Here is a 24,654-nt window from a genome sequence, read left to right as displayed (position 1 = left end):
ACACAGGCCCCTGCCATGTATAGCCCATACCACAGCCAGAGAGAAGCCACACAAATCCAGACTGAGGGACAGTGAACTGGCTCTGTCTATACAGCAGGTGGCAGGTTCTGCTGGCTATTTCTGTTAACCGCATTTGCTCCACTGGTGAAGATTACATCTGTCGTCTCCATGTTTTTGTGCCCAGCTTTCCAATAGCCCAACAAGATTATAATGGTTTCAATCATGCAGAGGCTAAGGTCACAAAGCTGGTAGTGGACAAGCTAGAATGAGGTGTCCCCTTTAAAAGGCCCATGGGCTCTGCTTTGAGTATCCATCAATAGGAGGATCCTTGGCAGAGTGTAGGAGTGAGAAGGCTTTTAGCCTGAGTCTGCTGCTTCAAGCGGCCAGCAAGACTTCTACCTTCACCAGGAAGACCAGCATATCTCCCCAATTCCTCCAAGCTAGCGGGCAGGACAAGCTACCACAGCCAGCAGAGTTCCGCAAGCTGAGCCGCTGAGACTTGACAGGCAGAAGAACTTGAATCTGGAAACCATGGCTTGAATTCTGCAGAGTGAGTGAGTCACCAATTACTTAGCTCCACAGTGTTCTGATTCTATTTAAAATGCAAATCTTCTCCTGTCAACAAAGCAACCCAGCTGAAGTGCGCACAGCAGCAGCAGCAACAGCACCCTATTCAAGCCCAAGCCACTGTTCAGAGGATATCTCTTCTTAGCCCCTTCATACTTAGCCAGGAAAGTGTTGGGCAGAGAGTGAAAGGGAGTGGTCATGAATTAGTTTCTACAGATCCATTCAGAAGGCTCCTCCTGGGACTAGGACTGGACTGAGCAGGCCTGAAGCACTGGCTTAACCTTGGCAGGCCCTATACCTTGCCCTGAATTCTTCTCACCCCAAGGCCTGCCAAGTTTCCCCAGGCAGCTTCCTCTTTTCTGTCTCTAGCTCAGACTCCCTGGCCCTGGGTTTCTGTTATGTGCTGCTCTGTCAGAGTGATCACAAGGCCCGGAACTTCCCCAAACCCGAATCCTGAGACAAGCTGTGCCTGCGGATCACTGTTTCCTGCTGCTCAGATGACTGAGCCCTCTACCCCCTGTGAAGTCCATAGAGACACATCATCACAGGGACCCAGATGGAGCCAAGTGAAAGTGATACAGCGGAGCCATCCAGACTTCAGAGGTACCCTAAACGTTGTTTTGGGAGCAAGATGTCTGCCTCACCGGCCTGAGCCCACCACCACACCATCTTCTCAGTCCTGAACTGTGCCCCCCCCCACACACACACTCATTCTCTTTCAACTCACTTGACATTGTGATTTGCAAGGATTCTTCCAAGATTCAAAGGTGTCATTGCCAAAATAGGAGACAACAGAAGTTCTCGGGTCTAACAGCCCAGGGGTGACCTCAGCTCTGCTGCGTACTGCGTGAAGGAAGTCTCTGCCCTCTGCCCTGGTGTTCCCATCTGCAGAACACTGACTGCTGGGACCCTCTGGGTGGCTGACAGAGCAGCACAGGCAGGGGGGAGGCCTAGATGTCGCATCCACTACTGCAACTTCACGAGGGTTAAAACCAGTCATACTGTCCAGTCACACACTGGGAAACAGTTGTCCCATGTTCCCAGGAGAAGGAAACAGGATTACTCAGTTTCCCCGCTACGCTGTGAACTGTTTTTGTGGAGTCCTTGGTGCACCTCAAGAGTTTGAGCGCGTGAAAATCCTGTTACTTGCCATCTGTTCCAACACAGGTGCTGACGGCAGAACCTCAAAGTGGGTTTGTCAGATCCAAAGAGCAGGCCGCCCTCAACACAAAACAGCATGAGTGTCAGTCCTTCTAGCAATCTTACTTTTCTAAGGGGTGGGAACTGTATGTCTGGTATAGCATCTCCCTGGTTGCTGTGGAGGAAGGAGGACAAGGGAATAGACTGCACTCAAAGCTGGTTCGGCCCTGAGCAAAGCATTGAACTGTCTGCCCCTCAGAGTGTGCCGATCTCTTTTTATCCAACTACTACATGCCTACTGCCAACTCAGCTCTCAAGTCTCAGCTAACAGGCCACCTCCTCCAGGAAGCCTTCCCTGTTCTCTGCCCTGCATCCACTTGTTAGTCTGTACTTTCCTTACCAGAAACTGTAAACATCCCTGCTCACTTTCCGCCTCCAGCCAGGTGGTTTTTAGAGGAAGGGATTTGGTTTTGGTCACACTTTTCCCCCAGCATCACCCTGTGACGGTAAACGTTCGTATATGAATGAACAATCTTGATCATCCTTCGAAACAGCCATGGAAGGGGGCTTTAAACCTCTGACAACTCAACGAAAAGCTAAGAGAAAGGCTGCTGAGGCAGAAACACCACAGCGCTCTCTTTTAAAAGGGTTATTAGGAGCCGGGTGGTGGTGGCACACGCCTTTAATCTCAGTACTTGGGAGGCAGATCTCTGTGAGTTCAAGGCCAGCCTAGTCTACAAGAGCTAGTTCCAAGACAGGCATCAAAGCTACAGAGAAACTTTGTCTCGGGGAAAAAAAAGGGGGGGAGGTTATTAGGAACAAGGAAGTGACGCCCGGGTACTTGTGTCATGCCCGGGTACTCCCAAGCAGCGTATACTCTTTACCAGTGGAGGGACAGGTAGTGTAAAAACAGGTTTGTTTGTTTGTTTTAAAATAAATCTCTTCACACATTAAAAAATCTAAGGCTTTCTGACTTAGCTGATGTGAGGGTGTGGTAACAAGGCTGTCTGTCCCCTGAGGGTGGTCCTGGCTACCCATGTGCATGCATATGTGTGTTGGATGTTGTGGTTTACAGATATTCTCCCCAACTAGCCATGCAGCTCGGGCAGCCTGCCCCCCACTGACAAGCACCTTTTTAATGAGCACCCTCAAGTACAGAACAGGATCCCAGCCCACTTGGCACACACTCTGTCCAGTTCACTGGGCGTGGTACTATCCATCCCCGTCGTGTGTAAACAAAGCTTGTATCTCCACAAGGCCATGGAGGTGACGGATCATTAGTTCCCAGGTCACGTACACAATGCTCATGTCCCACACCCCAAGTTGGAACCCCTTTCTCCAGGTACAGGGGTGTTCAAATTTTTGACATAGTGACAGGCCCTTGTCATTTACAAAGTTCACACTGGAGAAACACTCAATCCGATTGCCGGGGATGGGGGTGGGGAAAGACCCTTAACAAATATCTCATATCTTGTACTGTTTTCAGTAAGTTTCCAATTTTAAGTGAGGCAGAGCTGGGAGTTACACTGAGAATCATGCAGCTTGCGGATTAAAAGTCACCCATACCTGCTCCACACAGTAGTGTGTGTGTGTTCAGTGTGACCAGTAGGCACCAAAGGGAGTGAGAAATGTCCTCTTAAGAGCAAGGACATTCTAGTGACTTTAGCCCTTTTTTTTTTTTTTTTTTGTGCCCTCCCAGAACAAAACAGGGTTTCCAGGACAGCATATGTATGTGCCTGGCAGATGAGCTGTGCACATCTCGATTAAATTCGATCGAGATTCACCCTGAAATCCTGTAGGTGCTACTCTCGTGTGGTAGCAGTGTCACCTGCCAACAAGTGAGGTGGACAAAGCCTGGTCTCTCCCACAGTGACATTATTGGTGAAACGGGAAGGCAGACTGAGGTCTTGGCCACCGAAGAGACACTTGGGTGATACCAGGTCTCAAGACATCAGGCCAAATATCACCTCTAACCTGCAGATTCAAGGCAAGAACAACCTAAAATGTGCAGGGGTGTCGTGGACTCCCTCCAAAAGTATGAAGTCAGGTAGGGGACAGTCTCTCACTGTTGGTTTAGCTGAGAGCTAGGGCAACACCAGGACTCTCACAAGCGTCCTCACACACCTGTGCTTTGGCCCGGCACATTCAGTCAGTTCCTAGCCTCGCTGGCCGCTATAGTTCTTCTCCCAACCACAGCAAAAACTTAACAAGCTCTACAGCCACCCAATGGGTGAAGTTTTCCCTGGCCACCTGCACCGTGAACACACACACACACACACACACACACACACACACACACATCATGCGGCCAGGCTGCCCCGATAATGTTGGGAGCCAAGCATGCAGAAGGGCTCAGCTGCCTGCACTTTCACCTTGAGACCAAAACCTCAGGAGATTCGCCTTGACTAGACTTAGACTACAGAGGTTTCTGAACTCCGCGGAATGAGGGCGGGGCGTGCCGAGGCCCCGCCTCCAGGCGGCGATCCTGCCGGGCCCTGAGGACTGGGCGACAGTCTTCAATTCTCCCAGCCGCGGCCGGCGGCGCAAAGGCCGGCTCCGGCAGACGATGCGGCTGTGCGCCCAGGATGCTGTCGCGTTTGCTCCTGCTCCTCACCGCGCTCGCCAGCCTGAGCCAGGGCTCCCGCGCACACGGTAGGCTCCCCAGAGCTCGCTTTGTTGCTTTCAAACTCACACTCCCCGGAGAATCGGCTTGGATGGCCCTTTCCGGACCTCCGCGATTCCCAGCTCCTGCTCCTTCACGCTGGCAAAATTGCGTCTCGGGCTCACCCGTTGTGGAAGTGAAGAAGACTAAGATTAACCGTGGCAGCTCTGGAGTGGCCATCGAAGGATGTGCCAGGCCTATAGTTCCCATCCCGTACCTCCGTTCCCAAACCTATCCACCTCACAGCAAACCATAACTTAACCCTTGCTTCTCTGGGGCTCTGACTCTTCCATGGGTCTGGCCATTTCCTAGACTCCTCTCCCCGAACCGAACCCTACCCTACCATCTTATCTCCATCCTTCCCCTTCTCCCGTCCCCCACTCCCTAACCATCGAAGGTAGTCTTTAGCCCTCAACTCATTCCGGCTGCCACCTGCCCTCCTCCCTCTTTACCTACCCCTCAGCTCAGGCTAGGTTTCAGTGGCCCAGGAGAGATGAAACAGCAGACAGGTAGAGGGACCAAATGGCATAGAGGCATGAAAACTAGAGACCCAAAACATGTCTACAGGACTCCAAAATTTGAAGTAAAATCCACACAGCCAGTCATGTGATCTACATCCGCATTGGGGATGTGTGGCCAGCCCAAACACGACAGACAGGGGCTTAGTTTTTCACTCACCCTCCCAGAGTTTTGCAACCGAAACACAGCCTTGAGATTCAAAGACAGTACAGGAAAGAAAGTCAAGGGGGCAGGGACAAGTGTATTTTCTGAGAATGACAGTGTCACTCAAAAAGAAACATGACTGGTGGAGCTGATGGTTTTGAGAAGAAGGGAAGTGGGTGCAAAGCAGCCTTCAAGAGAAGTCATCTTAAAGGGTCAAGAAGGTTGGAGAGGAACAAGGACTGTTTTCATTGCACACTCTTAAGCTGCAGAATTTAAATAGCAGAATTCATCAGCAGAATTCCCTCAGCCCCAACACATTAGCTAAAGGGAGCAGATTGCAGGAGTCTGGAACTAACTCTTTGCCAGTGTATCGACCCTGTACAAACTTCTGTCTTTCATGTAACAGTAAAATGGACTTTCTTATTTGAATCTCAAGACTGAGTTTCTTGCCTTAGAGACCTCTGGGAGGAGGTCTGGGGCCGCAGCCGACTAATTCACTCTGCCTCTACTTCCAGACTCACCTAGACATCTGGTTATAGCTAGAAACTAGGGAATGGGAAAAGCCGCAAGCCCCGGATCCCAAGATGTCTTTTGTATCGGAACGCACAGTGAGGTACACAAGCAGTGTCTGTGTATCCAGGAAGGGCGGGGGCCATGGCTTCAGGGCAGGGCTGGGATGAGAACTTAGTCTTGGGATGGTGCTAGAACAAGAACAGGGATTGGGCAGAGCCAGGGACTGACTCACCTGCGAGCTCACTGCTCACACACATACCGCTCACTCCCGGCCATCTTCCTGGAGTGTTACAGACTTAGGTTACTCTTGTCAGTCTCTCAGGAGGCTTCTGATCCCATACAGCTATGGATAGAAGGACAGGACACTAGCTGTGGAATCAAACACTTTCTGGATATAGGTCCTCACTGTGCCCCTTACTAACTCCACTGCCCTTGGGCAAATCAGTTGACTCTCTGGGCCTCTGTTTCTTCCTTAGTAAATTTTGCGTGTGTCTAGCCAGAGCCCAGAGCTGCTGTGATCACTAAATGGACCATGGTACCCAGTATGTGAATTATAACCCTTTCCACTATCACCATCCTTTCCCTAGTCCCTGGGGATAGTTGTGCTTTCTTTAGTGTTGGCATTCTTTTCCCCCTAGGGACAGAGCTGCCCAGCCCCCTTTCTGTGTGGTTTGAAGCCAGATTTTTTGAACACATCCTCCGCTGGACACATATCCCAGATCAGTCCGAGAGTACCTTCTACGAAGTGGAACTCAAGAAGTAAGAAAGCAGGGCCCAAGGAGTGTGGGGGGACCAGAAGGAGGTAGGGGAGGGACTAGGTGGCTGATTTACTGTTGAAATGAGACCAGAAGGGACTCTGACACACATCTTCGACACATCCTTGCTTAAGCATCATGAGGTGAGCAGTGTGCTGGGATCCCTAAGGTGGGCAACTGTTGGCTCCGAGGGCTTCCCAGAATTATGGAAAAGTATTCACAAATGTAACTAGATGAAAGGAAGCAGGGAGATTCAGAGTGGGCTACCACATTCTTATGGAATATTGAGTTACCTAGCTTCCCACCCAGAAGCCCTCTAGACCATGGATGTCAACGGGGACCTTGATGGAGGAAGAGGGAGACTCTAGAACTAGGACCATGAGGGTTGCTGCTCCTTTTCTGTCATTATGGGAACGTTCCACCCTGGCCTTTTCCTTCCCTCTTAAGGGAGAGAGGCGTGGGTCCAAGCTGCCTCCCCAGTGCCTGCCCTGGTATCTCCTCAGGTACGGAACGACAATCTGGGAAGACATCCACAGCTGTAGAAAGGTCCAGGCATCATCCTGTGATCTCACCAAGTTTACCCTGGATCTATACAGCAGCCGTGGCTACCTGGCCAGAGTCCGGGCAGTAGACAACAACAAGTATTCCAACTGGACCGCCACTGATACCCGCTTCACAGTGGATGAAGGTGCTTTGCCTCTCCTAGACCTAGAACATGACCTTCTGGGACCCTTCCAGTCAGGAACTCCAGCCTAGGGCTTTTCTGTCTGTTCTCACAGCTTCTCACATCACCAGGCTTCCTGGCCAGGGAACTTGTTGCCTCAACAGATCTGAAGCTGTTTGAGATTTTAAAGGGACCTGACATTGTTTAATCCTCCGTAAAAGAGGTCGTGGAGTGGTTGACATGTCTGGGTCACGAGAACCATCACTGTGAACTTGTAGAGTTTAGGCAGAGGTACTCATCCCTAAGCAGGTAGAGACAGAGTTCAGATGAGACCTGGCCCCTCATAGGGGTGAATCTCCCAGGTCTTGCCTTTGAGGCTGGAAGACACACTGAAGAAAAAAAATGAAGACAATTCGTGGCGAGTTCTAAGGGAGTCAGCCTGACCATGGTGGAATTCTTCCATTCACCCTGGGCCTGCACAGGATCTGGGTACGAGGTGGGCTTGTTCTGTGGGATTCAGAGCTTGAGGTAAAACTTGGAAGGTCACTGGTTCCCAAATGCAAGCTTATATGCTAGGTCAGCTGCCTGCAGAAAGCATATTCTAGGGAGTAGCTTTAAAATTTGTATTTCCAGGACCCAGGCTGAGAATTTCAGATTTCTCAGATGCTAGAAGACCTATAGCATCTGTAACACATTCCCTAAGAAGTTCTTATGTGGAATAGAGTTGCAAACCCAAGGCCTAGGCTTTAGAGTGGGTAAGGTTTGACCCTGGAGTCGGGCTGTGGATGCATCCCTAGTCCTCAGCCTCATGCCTTTGCCCCTCTCCCTCTCAGTGATCCTGACGGTCGGGAGTGTGACACTGAAGGTAACCCATGACAGCGTCTCTGGGACGATCCATCCCCCCAGGCCTCAGATAGTCCCTGCAGGTGAAGAGTATGAAAAGATCTTCAAGAATTTCCGCAAATATATGGTTTCCGTCCGAAAGATTCAGGAGGAGAAGGTATGAGGCCACCAGACGAGGGCTACCTAAACTAGAATCACTGTCACATCCCCACTGGGGAGCTTGGCACACACAGAGAAAAGAGGTTATGAGGATCCAGGAGGGAACTGATGGAGTCAGAGCTCTCAAACTCTATTCCCAGGAGACAGTGAGGAGAACACGCCTACCAACAGCAGTGAGCAAGGCAAACATGAATACCTTTCAGTGTTTTCTTCCACACTGTAGATAAGGAAACAGAGCTTCCATATGTACTGGAATCCAACCCCTGCTGGCTAGACTCCATCAGATGCTCTTACCTCAGTTGTTTCTAGCTCTTTCTGTGAAGATCTTCCACTTCCATAAAAGACACCCTTTGCTCTATTAAAGTAAAAGCAGTGGGCTGGGGTGATGGCTGAGTAGGTAACAAGCTTTCTATGCACAAGCATGAGGATCTGAGTTCAAACCCCCAAAAGCGACATAAAGCCAGACTCAGTAGCACATGTTTGTAACCCATTGCTCCTACAGTAAGATGGAAGCAGGAAACAGGAGACTCTGAGGAAGCTTTAGGCGAGCTAGGAGTACCCAGTGGCAAACAATAACGAGATCTTGTCTCGAACAAAGTAGAAGACAAAGACTGATATCTGATTGATCTCTGACTTCCATGAATGTGCTGTGGCACACACACTGCACACACACACACACACACACACACACACACACACACACACAAAAGATTAGAACAAAATTAGATTGGGTAGTTAACGGAGACAATGGGCTTCACTGACAATCACGGGATTTTTTTTATCTTAGAAAAAAATGACCGAAGATACTTAGCAGAATGGTCTCTAGAGAGCCCCACTCCCCCAGGGCTGGCTCACTTAGCACCAGCCCTTGTCTAACATCTCAAAACCCTGGGCTCATCTCCAGCAGAAAACCAAAACTAGGCCCCTCCCACCCTCAGCTCTGTGCACCAAGCATAGAAGGATTGTTTACTCTGTTCTTATTTCCATTTCAGAACACAACCCTGACAGTGGAACGGGAGAGCTTCTCCCTCAAAGTCTCCAGAGAGATGGGAGAGTTTTGTATCAAGGTGAAGCCCTTGGTGGAAACCCGAAGTAACAGAGCAGAATGGTCAGAGGAGCAGTGTTTACATCTCGCGGAGCAATGTGAGTGGCCCAGACTGCAGACAGAGGATGCTGGAACTGTCCAGAACAATCCAGAAAGCAATGCTCAGGGTTGCTGGTGCCCACACTGGGCCCAGAGCTTCTACATAGAACCATCATTCTTCACACAACCCATGGGAGAATTTGTCCCATCCTGCTTAGAATTATCCTAAGTTAAAAAAATAATAATTATCATAGGACATAACAAGATAGTAAAATCTTAATACTTTTTGGTTATGTCAATCACAATGACAGCCCAGCATGCTTGTTTCTCGGTTTCATGTGCACATACACGTTCAAAACAGAACTCCCATGGCTCAGCTGAGTCCTGACAACTTCTGTGTTATCTAAATAGTTTAAGGCTTGTCGTACAAATGTCATGGTGCCCCAAAATAGTTCAGCAGAACTGTAACAATTCAAAAGAATTCAAAACACAAAGCCAATCACTACCCAGTGATCACCACCAATGATTCACAAATCCAGAAGGCTTCAAGGAAGTAGGAGGATGGCTCAGTCCATACAGTGTTTGCCCCACAAGCGTGAGGAGGTGAGTTCAAATTCCCAAAACCCATGTAAAAGTCAGGCATGGTGTGTGTTTCTGTGATCCCAATCCCCCTCCTCAGAAGAGGGGCCAGAAATAGGGAGCCTAGCCAAATCAATGAGCCTCTGGTTCAGTGAGAGACCCTGAAACACAAGGTGGAAAACCAGGCACAATGGCACATACCTTTAATTCTAGCATTCAGGAGGCAGAAGCAGGTGAATCTCTGTATGTTCTAGGACAACCTGGTTTACATAAATGAGTTCCAGGCTAGGAATGTTGCACAAGAGACCCTATGCCGCCCCTACCCAAAAGAAAGAACACAAACACGGTCCAGGAGAGGCACTAATGTTGACCTTTGACCTGCACATGCATCCCACACACATGTGCACATACAACACAAACACAACACCACTACATCATACTACACACACACACACACACACACACACACACACACATAAAACCACACACACAGCTCAAAGAACCGCTTAATAGATAGGAAATCAAAGCCCAAGTTTCAGCAAAGCAGGAGGAATTTACCAAGGGTTGAAACTTTCTTAAAAATCCAAACCAAGGTCCAAATACTAATTTCTCTGCTTCACCAAATAGAGATTAAAAAAAAAACCAGATAATCCTGACCAAAGTGGGGACAATTTTTAAAAATCTCCAGAATAGCATAGTTGAGGCAGTGATAACTTGCTGGGGGTGCTGGCATCCAAAGTGTGCTTTTCCTCTGGGCCACAGCTTACTACAATTATTACCAATGCTGCCAGAACCTGTCTCGATCTGCCAGAACCAGCAAGATCGGCCACTCATCCTCAGGAGTTTAATAAAGACTCAGAGTGAATGGCAAAAAAGGAAAATTTATTCAATGTGGCTCCATGGGGACGAGAAACAAACAGGACTGGTGACCCTGAAAGCCGATTTTCCAGGACATTAAGGGCATGAAAATCAACATGATGTTTATGTTTAGACTGAGTGGGGTGCATACAGAACTAAGAAGACCAGGTCAGGGTGCGTGACCCCTCCCATTATGGTGTGTGGCTCCACCCATCATGGCGTGAGCCTTCATCATTATCTCAACTTCAGTCTCTCCCATTGGTCTGTTGTCAGAACTCTGGGAAATCTCCAGGAGACAAGTTCCCCTTGATTGGCACCAGGCTTTGGCCTTCTTCTCCCAGCACGAGACTGCTAGGGAAATCCTATTGTTCCTATAGTCAGATAGCCAAAGGAAGGGTGTTCGAGAGTCTTTTCAGAACAGCTTCGTTCCTGCCAGGGGGTGACACTGGGGTCCTTCCACCTGAGCACAGCTGAGCTTTCCAGGGACCCCTTTCAGTGCACCAGTTCCTGATTGGTTCTCCTCAGGGCCACTGTGGGAAGGGTTCTTCCCTGCCCTGAGTATCCCAGAAAACACAACGCTGAGCTGGCTCCCTGACAGAGCTGCTGGAGTCAGCAGAAACTGGTTCCAGGCCCTCAGCCAGGGGCCCAGGGCCCTTTCCTAGGATGGGTTATCAAGTGTAGTTGTGTCTCACCCTTGGGAGTCTTTCAACCAGCTGACTGCCCAGAGGGAGCCATAGCTAGCAAGCCATGGCAGCTAATGTAAGTGTCCACATTGTACCCAGTGTGTGCCCTGGGAGTGTTCCATCCAGAACATGAAAGAGACTCTTCACAGAGTTGTGATATATTCCAGTACAGCTCACTGTCGTGAAAGACCCAGCGCAGAATAAGTCACCAAGTGTGTCAGCTGCTTTATGTGCTGCTGGGATTTTCATCGTCCTTATGTACAAAAGGTTTACTGGAATCTTGGCTTTATTGCTTACAGGTGACCTAGAACGAGTGACTTAGTGTCTCAGGGCTTCGGGATCTCAATATGTAAAGTGGGGTGATGCTGGCATTGACAGCTAAGATAGCTACCAGGGTCAGGTAACACAGGTGCGGTGTCTGACAACCATCCTGAGGCGATACTGTAACTTTTCCCGTTGAATACACAGACAGTGGGACTCGTATTCTTTACAATGTTTTTGTAGTTTGTCCACAACTCATAAGAGGTACAGCTGGGATTTAAATCTGGGTCCAGATACCTCAGACTCAATTCTCACCTTCTGTTTTCCCCTGCCTCAGTGTTTCATTGACCATCAGGGTAGTCCACTAGAGGTAGAGCCGATGTGTTACTGAAGGAACTGGTGACAAGTGAACCTTTCTAGGAACCTGGATACCCCCCGGGCTCTGACCCACCAATTGCCTGTGGGGATGACCTGGGGCCGTTCACTGAGTATGTTCTGATCATAGCCAAGGGATCTCTACAAGGGGTCTGTACCTTTTGTGCCTCAAACCTATCCTTCTGGGTCTGCAGATTTCACCTTGACCAACCTCAGCATCCTCTTCACTTCCATCCTGATACTCTGCGGAGCCCTGGTCTGCCTGGCTCTCCAGCACTACATTCGACGCCGCCCGGGCAAGTTGCCTGCAGTCTTGGTCAGTGCTCTATTCCTATATTCCTTCATGGTCAGGGCATCCTCATCCAACACTGTCTTGGAGGGCAAGCACACACTAAACCTAGTCTGGAGAACTGTGCCTCTGAGTAGCCCAGAGACCGCATGCACACACAGGTGCACACACGCTGAGTTAGCATGGCTTTATCATCCAGACAGTAGCCTGTGGAGCAGCCACTGGACATCATGTATTGGTCCTGGTTGTTATCCTCATTTAAACCAGTGGTAAATGAGGTTGCTTGTGCTCACAGGGTCACACAGTTGGGAGGAGATGTAGGGGAGGTTTGGTAGTATCCTATTCTGAGGCTGCTGAAGGAGGAGTCTAGAATAGAGAAAGAGGGCTAGAGCAGTCCCAGAGAGGAGAGACCAGAGTGAGAGCAAAGGGCTTGAGGGGAGGCCAGGACCTCTTTTCTCTATCAGACAGAGGCATATGTGATAAGCCAGCCTCCAGAAGTCATCCTATAAGAACCCCAAACCTCTACTTGTCTCTGGCCTGGTCTCAGGTTGTGTCAGAGGTGGCTAGCCACAGCCCCTGGACCCTGGATAATATATGCACTATTAATGTATGATAGATGGCTGTAGACCATGTATATATGGACCTAGTTGGACAGGCACTGGGAAGGGGAAACAAACCTATGAGGAGTCCTGGAGTCTCTAGGAAAAATAAGGAGACACACGTACACACATACACACAGGGAGAGGAGGGGGAGGAGAAAATGAATGTATGTGTGTGTAAAGATGGGATGGCCTGGCCTAATCAGGGCCTTTACCTAGGCAAGAGTCTGTTCTCAGGTCAATGACACAACTGGTAAAGAACTATAAGGAAGAGATGGGCGAGCCAGCCCTACAGTTCTCAAGGGGTTACTAATTCTTCCTGCATCTATCTAAAGTTTGCCTTATCATCTCTCTCCGTGCTCCCAGGAGATTCAGTTCCCCAGACACATGTCCCTTGGCTTGTTCCAAGGGAACCTTAGCTCATACTCTGTGCAGGGTCAGAAGCCCGGGTGCTGGTTGTTTGGGGTGAATGAACCACACTGCTGAGCCTGGCTCTGTGGAGAGTGGGATCCAGGAAGTGGGAGAGGGGGCAGCCCTGTGTCTGGAGAAGCTCGGGAACGAGTAAAATGGTATTTGAGCAAGCTGCAGAGCATCCTCCATAGTTACAAGTGCTGTCAGGGAGGAAACTGCCTGATGCAGCCTCGAGGGGTTCCCGGTACTTGATGCCAGCCGATGCCAGCCCATGCCAGCCAGGTGTAAATGTAATGTTGATTCCTTCTGAACCTGTGTGTCGCAGCTTTGCCGCTCCCGTGAGAGCTTTGCTTCTCAGATTTAAACTGCCCAGTTCCACTTAACAGTTGCTCCTGTCTGTGGGGGTGACTTGTGTAAGAGAGCCCTGGCATGTTCCTGAATTTACTCTGAGTCAACTGCCGATTTGAACTGAGCCTCCAGCAGGTCGTTGAAGTCAGTTCTATGAAGCAAACTGAGGATCTCAAATCCAGATAGCTGTGTGTAACTCTGGGTTTGTCCTTTGTCGCTGGTGACTCCAAGATTATCATCTAAGCTCTCTGAACTTTGGGTTTTTCTCTAGGACACAGGGGTGATGAAACTCTTACAGAATTGCCAGGGAGTACAATTCCACCCAGCAGATACTTATTGAGTGTCTTTTACTTAATTCGGACGATCCAATCACTGCACACACTTTACCTTCGCCATCAGAAGGCACGTGCTGTCGTTCATTCCATTTATGGGTGGAAACTAAAGTTTAGGGAAAGGATATTGGCTCGGTGACAAGCTGCTAAAAGATACAACCTTCATCATTAATCACTGTGGCCACTGTGGACCTAGTTGGCCATAGTGGACATAGTAAGAGGGTCACAACCAGGAGGCATTGCACTGGAGTCATTAAGTGTCAAGGAAATGAGGGCAGGGGTGCAGCAGAGTCAGTCAACAAACCTGAATAGTTCCGGCTCAGCTTAGGCTCTTAGAGAGAGGAGTAAGACTGGATGGTTACTGCCTCTAGAGTTCACATTGCAGTGTCTTTAGTAGAGCTGCTAGGGCTGCAGTGAGGTGCCAGGACCAAAAAGCAAGTTTGGGAGTAAAGGGTTCATTGACCTACACTTCCATATTGCTCATTGTCAAAGGCAGTCAGGACAGGAGCTTGAATGGGGCAGGATCCCAGAGGCAGGAGCTGATGCAGAAGCCATGGAGAAACAGCTTACTGACTTGCTCCCCATGGCTTGCTCAGTCTGCTTTCTTTTATTTAATAGTGAAGATTCAGATGTATTACGATTGGTATTGATATTTTTTAAATTTAAGAAGATCTATTTTCATTACTTTATGTTTATGAGTGTTTGCCGGCATGCATGTATGTATGTGTACCATCTGCATGCCTGATCCCCACAGAAGTCATAAGAAAGCATTGGACTCCCGGAACAGGAGTTAGGGATGGTTGTGAGTCACCATGTGGGTCCTGGGGACCAAACCCAGTCCTTTGTAAGAGCAGCAAGTGATCTTAATCACTGAGCCATCTCTCCAGTCCCTGATGAGTACCCAGGATCACCTGTCCAGGGATGGCACCACCCACAATGAACCGGGCCTCCCGTATCAATCACTAACGAAGAAAATGCCTTACAGAAGATTTTATGGAGGCATTTTCTCAACTAAGTTTCCCTCCTTTCAGATATCTCTAGTTTGTGTGTCAAGTGGACATAAGATTAGCCAGCACATATAGGAGCTAAGTTTAGGAGGAAGGAAGGAAGGAAGGAAGGAAGGAAGCCTGGGGAAAATGGCTGCAGCACTGGTTTGGCCTGGGTGCTTGCAAAGTCCCCCTGAAGAGGAGGCATCTGAGCTGAACAAAGAGGAGGACACAGACATGTGGAGTGCTAAGACTATCCCTAGCACAGTAGTCAGCAAAGGCCCTGTGACAGAGCTGCCCTTGCCTTGTTCAGGACAGGAAGGGTACCACCATGAGAGAGCAGAGGAACGAACTGAAAAGTGTTCAGTGGCTTCCCCGGAACTCTTAGCAACTAAGGAGAGCAAGCCCTCGACTGCAAGCTACAAAACTCAAAGGATGGCAGGATAGAAAGATGGGGTGGGATGGGATGGGGTTAAACGCACTGGGGCACCTCGCTACTTACTCCCTGTGACTAGCGTCAGTGACTTCCATGCGCTGCACACACAGCTGCTTACTTAGCAACTAGTTCTTACTTGGGGCTGATGTCGGAAGAGTTTGAAATACACCTCAGTTCGGGCCTGGATTTCCAAGCCTCATCCGGGTCACAGAGCTTTCTCCAGTCTCAGCAAGACCCCATGAAATGTGGCCCCGAGAACACTAGCTGCCTGTGTCCCTGCCTGGGCCAAACCATGAAGTCTTCTTGGGAGAAAATTCTAATGCCAGTATGAATCTGAGGAGCACCCTGCAGGCTGCCCAGGCTCTGTTCCCACTCTACACCTCCCCCACAGTTGCTCACCTGGCTCCCGAGGAGGTCCTTGAAAGCGGCCACACCTCTCACTATATAAGTCTCATTGCTGTGACAAAGGCCTGTGCCCGGCAAAAGCAACTTGAAGAAGGGAGGGTTTGTTTGGGCTCAGGTTTGAGGTGCAAGGCCACCACGGGAGGGAAGGCATGGCAGCGGGAGCATGCGGCAGCTGGTCGCATTGCTACAGTCAGGAAGCAGAGAGGTGAATGCTGGTGCCCAGCTCACATTCTCGTCTCTATTCACCCCAGGACTCCAGCCCACGGGATAGTGTCATATCCAGGGTAAGTCTTCCAAGCTTAGTTTAACCTTTCTAAACACCCTTATAGACATACTTTATGGAACCACGTGGTTCTCAATACAGTCAAATTGAGCATGACAATCGTCACACTCACCCTGCCTCTCCTCCCAGGTCTTCGAGAAGCCCCACGACTTCCTCCCAGTCAACCCTGTCTGCCCAGAAACTCTCAACACTGTCCGCATCCTGGACTTGGAGGCCTTCCGGAAGGTGTCCCCAGAGCTGAGAGACTCGGTCTTGCATGGCAGCACCGATAGTGGCTTTGGTAGTGGCAAGCCATCACTGCAGACCGAAGAGTCTCAGTTTCTTCTCCCTGGCTCCCACCTCCAGGTGCAAGGGACTCTGGGAAAGGAGGAGCTTCTGGAGCTCGGGGACAGCTGCGCTGACAACACAGACAGTGGGATCTGCCTGCAGGATCCCAGCTTACATTCCAGCACGGGGCCCACCTGGAAGCAGCAGTTTGGAGTCACCAGTCAGGGCCAGGAAGACAATGACATTAACTTAACCCAGAGTTCTCCAGGACAGCCTAAGAACACACAGAGTGACTCTGCCTTGAACCATGTTCATCTCCTCGAACCCGGAGTTCCTGAGGAGAAAGACCAAGTCACAGTGACATCCCAGGGCTACCAGAAACAGACCCAGTGGAAGGAAGGGGCAGCAGACCCAGAAGGACACGTGAACAAAGAGATTTCCTTGACAGATGGCTTTGACCCTCAACTCAGGGTGTGCTTGCAGGCTGAGTTAACTTGGCCTCCACCAGCTCTGGCCAAGGGTTATTTGAAACAGGAATCCCAAGGGGTGACCCCGGCACCAGCAGGGACCCCAAGTAAGCAATGGAGTCAGCTGACTGGAGAATGGTCACTCCTGGGCGTGGTTAGCTGTGAAGATCTAAGCACAGAGGGTTGGGATTTTGCTCATCAATTTGCCCCTCTGGACTATGGGGCAGCCCCTGGTGGCCTCCTGGATAGCTTGGACTCTAACCTGGTCACCCTGCCGCTGATCTCCAGCCTGCAGGTAGAGGAATGACATGGTCTAAGGGCTCGTTGTATTCCAGCCATGCCTGCTGTCCTATGTGCACTAGGGCCCAGGGATCAAAGAAATGGTGGACCTTTTTCTACAAATCCACCATGGCCAGCTAGCCAGGCCCCACAGGGCAGGAAAAGGCCATCTTGCTGGGCAAGTGTCCAGTACATGGGAGGTTATGTGTGCTTCTGCTGAGATGGGCCCTGCAGACTCCAGCCTAGCGGAGCAGGGTAGACAGAGACCTCACTCCCCAGGGCTGGGTCCTGTACTGGAAGAATCTGTGTTTGGGAGGAACCCCAGGGATTTTTAGATATGGTAAGGTTACCAGGCTGAAGTCAGAGCAACCTGGAGGTCCACAGAGGAGTGGGAGTAGCCAGCCTCCTGCAGAGTACAGAGGGAGCAGGAACCAGGCTTAATACTGTCACGGAGAGATGTGCTCCAACTTGGACATGGTACCTGTAACTGGAAGATATTGAGGTGCATGCCATCCGGAATGATCAGCCAGCTACTTCAGAACCATGGGGCAAAAGGGACTGAGACTTACAATCTAGCTCTTGTGGGTGTCTCTCCTATCCATCCGCTGACATCTCCTTGGTTTTGACATCTGTGTCCCCCTGGCTTATCTTCAGTAGCCAAGCCATTGCTCCTTGATACTCACTGTTGTGCTGACAGGCCAGACAAACTATGGTTGTCTATGTTAGCACACTACCCTTTATGTGGCCTTTGGGCATAGACACTGACCCAGCCTTAAGTCTTAAATATCTGTATTTGCTGCTATTTTCTAACTACAGACCCAGAGAACAGGGTACTGGGTTGGCATCTCTGTGTTCAGCTGCTTGACCTTGGACCAGCAGCTTCTTCAGGGGACTAAAATAAGAATGAATCGTTAGGAAGTCCCTCGGGCTAAATGTTAGACAATTTGGCCCTGGGGGTGATATTTTTGACCTTGCCATCCTCTGGGCTAGGAGGAAGTAGACTGTGGAAACCATCTGCCCACAGGTAGCTTCTGCCTCATGCCAAGGTCTCAGAGATCTTGCAGGAGCTTAGGCCCTTGTGCCAAGAGAGCTGCTAGTAACTGGAGCTCAGGGCTGGTCCCACTTCCCTAGACTGTATTTGAGGTCTGTGCTCAAACAAAGGCAGTTTGCAGCCGCCAAGCAAGGATGCTGGAGAAAGGGCAAGGCTGCTGGTCCCCTCACAGTGCCTATCCCTGAGCCCGGAGTTTCTCCGAAGCTTTCCAGAAACAGGCTGTGTAACCTGGGAGAGTCAGCCATGAGCTTGCCACTCTGCCAAGAAGGTCACGAGGCCAGTCTGGTACCAGAGCTCCTTCTGAAGTTGGAAGGACTCCTTGGGATTGCCTAGGAACCTTTATTTATTTATTTTGTTCACTTATTTATTGAAGAGGCAGCATAGCATAGGTGCAGGGCTCAGGGTCTCTTAGGAGCTCTAGTTTTGACTGCACTGTTTCTAGCTATGTGACCTTGGGCAAGTCACAATTTCCTCTTTGTGCCTCAGTTCCTGTCTGTATGTAAAACTTGACAAGTTCCCAATAAGCCCAATCCCTCGGACTGTGGAGTCCCACTGAGAAAATGGACATGAATGTGCCCCCAACGGCGAGTGAATGGTGTGTGTTTTCAGTCCAATAAATGGGTGTTTTGTGAAAACCATCAGATTTCTCCTGGTAACTATGGACCACTGGTGACGGTCATGAGCAAGATGTGCTTTAAGGAGATAGTCTGCGGATGTGGGCCCACACAGACAGACCCAACTTCAGCATTAACTGTGACCTTGGAAAAGGCACAGATTCTCTCACAGTTTCTGATGGCCCAAAGGTGACACGAAAGTGACAGCTGTCATGGTGAAGTCATGAGGTTGAAATGAGATCATGGACGAAAAGAGCTTACTATGGTACCCCACATCTGGGATTCTATGGGTAAACATCTGTCAAGGGCTGTTAGGGCTAGAAAGGGAAACAGACTGTTTTCTTAGAAACAGATGAAATGACGGAGAGAGGTCTGGGGTGTTCTTTCAGAAGACTAAACCCCAGTGTTTGGGATGGCAGTTCTGACAGTGTGGGACTCCAGGGCATGAGTGAGCCAGATCTGCAGACACTGTGCCCGCTCGCCTTACCCTGAAGATGTGCCTGGGTGGTTCCGTATGCTGGAAGCCTCCCGAGTTCTGTTCACAACAATCAGTGTGTGGGTTGGCACAGATCCCTGAACTCAGTCATGTGGGTGCAGCAAATCTAGGGGCCGTGCCTGAGTCCTGGGTGTCTGTGAGTCTGAGATCATCAGGACACCAAGTCCTTTCCCAGGGCTCCCATGAGCCCTCCCTGTTCACTCTGGGAAAGGAGGTCTTCTGGAGAGACAGCAGTCTCCTCTCCTGCAGAGAACCTGAACAGCACCACACTGTATGTGTGTGTGTGTGTGTGTGTGTGTGTGTGTGTGTGTGTGTGTGTGTGTAAGAAGCATGGGCTTACTTCCTCCCTGGGGACCTCCTGGCTGGGTCGGAAAAGAGAGGTACAATGACCATTCTTTCTGGAAATGGTGCTGGGGATGGCTTCTTCCCCATGGACAAGCTCTTGAGGCAGGTGGGGTGGCGCCTGAGCACTGGATCGATAAAAGAGAAGAGAAATTATCCTGGTGAGAAGCAGGCCTGCAGGACAGAACAGAGGCAGAGAGGAGCTGTGAGTGTCAGCAGGCCTAGAAATGTCAGTGGGAGAGTCGGTTGGTTCCTTAGTGAAGCTAGGGCTTGTGGGGAGCCTAGAGGACTCTTCTAGGCAGCAGCTGATGGAACACTTCATTCAGGCTTCTCTGGAATTCAGGTTAAAGTCCCCAGTAGAAGGCCACACTTGATCTTCAGCTGCGCACTTCCTTCAAGGGCTTTTCCAGGCTGAGGAATGTGTGGTTCTGGGTTTCTGTGAGCTAACGGAACTTCCTCTTAGCAAAGAGAGAAGGGAAATGGGCTCACACTGACAGAGGAGGAAATTCTGTGAAACTGTGCTTTCCCAAATTCGTAAATAACTAGAGTCGAGAAATTGCCGCCCCACCCCCGCCACAAATACCTCTACCATCCCCCATATATACAGCGACAGAACTTTCATCCCTCTGAGAGGTCAGGTCACACACAGAGCCTACACTGCGTCTACAGAACGCTCAGCACCTCAAGAGGCTGGGTACCACCCATAGGGCTCACACAGAACCTGCACCACAGGCTGGCAATTCTCAGAGCCCATCATGGGAAGAGGAGGGAGCCTGAAGTGTTGCTTATCTGGGGCCACACAGAAACCTGAAGGGCATGTCCAGGCAGCCGGGTACCGATGCTATCTCCCCCACCGATAGGACACCAGATACTGAGAAGCCTGACTCACTCATTTCCTGCAGTGCTCATGGGTTTGAGGGTTTCTTTGAAGCCAACCCACAACTTAAAATTAAGTGTATTGCTATTAATGAGAAGGCCCATGGTGCCTCTCACTGACGGAGTGATCTGAACTTCACTGGATTTCCCATAAATCTCCAAACAGGGCTGGGACTCTATAAACACTGTTGAGAAAGGACTGGGTAGGATGAAATTCGTGTTCATAAACAGTGACTCTGGCCAAAACATAAGTCATTCAGCAAAGGGAACAGGGCCGAAAACAGGGAGACCTTTATTAAAACCAGCCATTTCATTTTGCTGGCCTTTCTTGCCAACCCAATGGTCCATTCCTTTAGCAGTTACCTACCACATGCCAGATGTGAGATTCAGCCTTGGCTCCATGCAGCTGATTATCTGGATATAAATAAAGGTAAACACCAAGCATTTGCGTACTAACAAGTGTCGCCATCTGTGGAAGAAACCAGTATCCTGCACCAGGGATGAGGCAGGGAGTAAATAAGCAGGGTGGGAAGCTGCCTTCGCTCTGGCTATGGGAGAGCACCTAGCAGTGGGGAAGGGCTTTAACCAGAAGCATGCTGGCAGCTGGGAAACTGAGGATCACTGTTCTAGCTCATACAGCTCCCACGGAGGGCCTCTTCCTTGTCTACAGGAATCTTGAAGCTATACCACCCATGATGGAAATAAACTAGGGTCTCTTCCTCTTATGAAGACACTAATCCCATCATGAAGCTCCATCCACATGACCTCGCCCAATAGCCTCCACAAAGTCCCACCATCACATTAGAGGTTAGGACTTCAACATTGAGGGGTGGGCGGGGACACCACCATTCAATCCATATGGATGAATGCGCACGTGTGTGTGTGTGTGTGTGTGTGTGTGTGTGTATTGAGCGAGGGCAATGGGAATCGAGAAGGAACAAATTCAAATGACACTTCAGAGAAAGCAAGACAGGACAACAGGCTGGATAGAAGGAAAGAGTCAAGTGTTAACTACCACTTGAACCTGATAGAGAGCAGTGCATGGCATGGGTACAGAAGGGAAAACATGGTGTGGCCGCGGCAGAGATGTGGGGGACCTAGAAGATGCTCAGCTTCAGCTCAATAGTCGTATTTCATTCAGAGGAAAGATATTTAAGTGGCTCTCAGGGTGGGTCTGGCACAGGATTAGGGCTTAGGACTGGGAATTTTGAGGCACGTGCTCTGTGTTCTCTGTGAGCTTGCATCGTGGGTGGCACAGAGATGAGAAGACAGGTCTGGAGAGGATTCCTGACCATCTCCAGCCTGTGAACTCGGGGTATTCACCTAACTCGCTAGCTCTAGGAAGAGCGGGCAGCCGTCCTATTGGCCTACAGTGTCAAGAACCATGCCTGAGCTGAGCATGTTCACTGCAGACCCCAGTCAGCAGCCTCGGGGATCTTCAGACGGCCTCAGCCCGTAGCCAGGGGGTGACGCAACAGTCAAGTGTTCCCTGTAGTGAATTATCCCACCCAAAGAGTTGAGGGACTCTGGACTGGGCATGAGTAGGGAAGGGCAGACACAGTGCCACCTTCCTCCTTCCCCTCGCAAGCAGCCCTTTAGAAGAGCAGCCCCACTCACGGACTACACTCTACACACAGTATGCATGATTCCTGAATGGCAGCACCTTACAGCCCTGCAGCCTCTCTGTGGAAACTTACCACTCAACACAACTCCCATCTTTAGCCACTGTCTAGAATCCCCCAAAAAGGCATTCATGGAGGGCCCCAGCATCTCCTGCTTCCACAACTACCAATCCACATTCATTTCTCCAATGCCTTCAGAGAGGGGTAAAGTGGTTTACCCTTCATGTCTCTGAACTGGTGTCACCACTTTCTTCTTAATTCCGACTCCTCTACTGGTTCTTAGAATGGCTAATAACAACCCCACGCACACGGCCAAGGGGACCGTGCAGAATATGCCTAATGGAAAAGGGACCGTTATGTCGTTCCTCAGCCTGGCTTTTCCCGTGGCCTTGCGGCTATTCCATCCTGCTTCTTCCGTGCCTGCCCATCTGGAGTCTTCAGCCCTCTCGGGTACCACTTGCCATAGCCTCCTGGTCAGGTTTGTTTGTTGTTATTTGTTTTCCCTCCAGCATCCCTTGCCACTAAATAATCTCACTGTCTACTGAGCTGAGGGATTGAAAATGTAAATTTGGGCTTTGAGTTCTACTGGCCAACTTGTGAGACAACACTCAAAGCCTCTGCTCAGAGGCTTCTTCAGAACCACCCTCCTGGCTCCTGTCCCTTCTCATTTCTTCCCTTTCACATGCTCACCGCTCTCCTCCCCCAGCCCCCACATCCACCTGCCTTCCCCCCAACAAACTACACTGCTCATGCCTCTGGCCTTCTATTTATGCCAGTTCCTCACCCCCAGAAGCTCTTCTTCCACTGCTGTTTCAAGGCTGCCCATGTGTCCTCTGCAAAGCAACTCCTGGGAAGCCTGAGTGTGCTTCCAACATGCAGCTTGTCACTACGGGGCCACCCTGGGAAGATGAGATGGGAAGTGTGAAGTCTCACTCTTGGTGCCCTCCACACCTGCAGTGGTATGAGACACCCCATAGGTGCTGGGTGCACTCAGGTGTGTGATATAGTAACTACGCTAAGTGGAGGCGGGAAGGCTCAGACATGGAGTCCATGACAGAAGATCTGAGCGCAGGATACAAGGTTAGCAAAGAGCCAGCATAGGTAATACAGTCAGGGCTCTAGACCCTGGGATGGGGTGGAGTGTGGGAGGCAGGGCAAACACATGGTATCCGTTCACTCAGGCTGAACAACTACCACAGCAAGGTCCACTAAGACTAACCAGCTACCACAGCAAGGTCCACTAAGACTAACCAGCTACCGCAGCAAGGTCCACTAAGATTAACCAACTACCACAGCAAGACTATTGGGCTGGAGAGGCCCCAAGAGCATCCCCAGGGAAAGGGAAGACTGCTTCCCTGGGTTCTAGGCATGAGCTGTTCTTTCAAATGAGTCTGACTGGACCTCAGCCTTTTGGTCTGTCAAATGGGGATAGTCTTGAGGCTGACTATTTTCCTTGGTTCTCTGGGCCCCCGACTTTGATGCAAGGTCCTTTAGCCAGCACTCATTCCAGCTCGCTGGCAGCAGGAACTCCTCTTGATTGATCTCTGTGCCCTCTACGCCCAGTCAATGGTAGTGCATAGTAATGAGCGCTCAATGAACTTTTGGTGCATAAATGAATGCTTGAATGAGTAGAACTTTTCCATTCATGTCAAGGAAGCATTTGAGTGCAGGTGGAAGCAGTTTGAGAAGCATCGAGATGATTCTGATGGTCATGGAAGACTGAGCAAAGCAGGTGCTTGGGAGACGTTAGTCTGAACCTAGGAGAGAGAGAGAGGGTTATAGGTAACTCTGAGTGGAAGCTCGATTTCAGGTTTGCCATCCCCTTTCCTCTTAGTAACGTGATTCTGTAATTATTCCCTTCCTGCTTTCTTCACCCTACCGTTCCTATGTGTTGTGGGACTTAGGACTGCAGACCAAACAGGAGACATAAAGTAAGAGAATACATCCAGGAGACAAGGCAAAGACGCCTGCAAACATTCAGTATGCATTCACCCACTCTTTGGACAAACATTCATTGGGTACCCACCATGCCAAACCTCCCTAGATTGTGACAGACAGTTAGGCATGACCCTCCTGGCTGGCACAATTCTGTATGCATGTGTATGCACACAGATACATACATACACACACACACACACACACACACACACAGAATGTCCACTCACTTCCCCATCACCACCCTCACCCCAGCTTGGTGGAATCAAAGTTACCCACTGGGAAATAACTTCACAGCTGGAAGAAGCCTCAGAGCTCTCAAAGCCAATGGCAGCCTTACATAAACAAGGTCTCTGGAGCCCAGAGAGCCTCAACCCAGTCTAGAAGGAGAAGAACTGGGCTTAGAATAGAAACCGAGAGACTGCTTCCATTTCTCACACACCCTTCTCCCAGCAGTCCTCTGCTGGTGTCTGAGAAATCCTACCCAAGGCTTCGCGGAGGGGAAACCAAGACCATGGCACTGCAAGAGACGAAAAGGAGAGGGAGGTACGGGAGAGCAGGAAGGGCAGAGTCCACTACGGCCTTGGCCTCCATCACAGCCTCACTTATTGTTTTGTTGTTTTGCTGCTCCTCTGGCAGACAGAACATTTTCACTTCTTGTCCCCAAGTGTGAGAATTCACCAGGCCACTGGCTTCCTGTTTTGTATCAGCTTTTGCTCAAACATCACCAGTTCTAGCTGGGTTTTGCTCACTAAGCAGTTTTTAAAAATAATGATACTTCCATTTGCTCCTGTTTTGGCCTTCTCAAAG

The 24,654-nt window shown here is 50.1% G+C and overlaps 2 protein-coding genes across 5 annotated transcripts in view; one reads left to right on the top strand and one right to left on the bottom strand.

Annotated features, from left to right (window-relative positions):
* Positions 1–4,204: 4,204 nt before the first annotated feature.
* Positions 4,205–18,597, top strand: Il10ra (interleukin 10 receptor subunit alpha). 2 transcript variants are annotated; one of them, XM_048416731.3, is made up of 8 exons: positions 4,205–4,359; positions 6,184–6,304; positions 6,804–6,988; positions 7,798–7,964; positions 8,959–9,109; positions 12,001–12,122; positions 15,864–15,896; positions 16,025–18,597. In XM_048416731.3, the coding sequence occupies exons 1-8, from the start codon at positions 4,293–4,295 to the stop codon at positions 16,934–16,936; spliced, it is 1,758 nt and encodes a 585-aa protein (XP_048272688.3). In that variant the 5' UTR covers positions 4,205–4,292; the 3' UTR covers positions 16,937–18,597. The 2 variants fall into 2 exon arrangements, with proteins under 2 accessions (XP_048272688.3, XP_048272689.3); XM_048416732.3 differs by lacking the exon at positions 15,864–15,896.
* Positions 18,598–20,556: 1,959 nt separating this feature from the next.
* Positions 20,557–24,654, bottom strand: part of Smim35 (small integral membrane protein 35) — a 62,096-nt gene continuing 57,998 nt past the window's right edge. For all 3 annotated transcript variants that reach the window (XM_085688678.2, XM_048416735.3, XM_048416733.3), the window contains exon 5: positions 20,557–23,666. The gene's annotated coding sequence lies outside the window, so the exon portion shown is untranslated. The remainder of the gene's footprint in view (positions 23,667–24,654) is intronic.

This window comes from Myodes glareolus, chromosome 4, assembly GCF_982192425.1.
Source record: "Myodes glareolus chromosome 4, mMyoGla1.1, whole genome shotgun sequence".
NCBI classification, from domain to species: Eukaryota; Metazoa; Chordata; class Mammalia; order Rodentia; family Cricetidae; genus Myodes; species Myodes glareolus.
Note: the sequence above shows the minus strand (reverse complement) of the source record. Positions and strands in the feature narration are given on the sequence as shown.

Coding starts and splice junctions, on each gene's coding strand:
- Il10ra (XM_048416731.3), top strand. CDS start 4,293: ATGCTGTCGCGTTTGCTCCTGCTCCTCACCGCGCTCGCCAGCCTGAGC. Junction 6,305..6,803: donor TACGAAGTGGAACTCAAGAA/GTAAGAAAGCAG, acceptor GTATCTCCTCAG/GTACGGAACGACAATCTGGG. Junction 9,110..12,000: donor TTTACATCTCGCGGAGCAAT/GTGAGTGGCCCA, acceptor CTGGGTCTGCAG/ATTTCACCTTGACCAACCTC.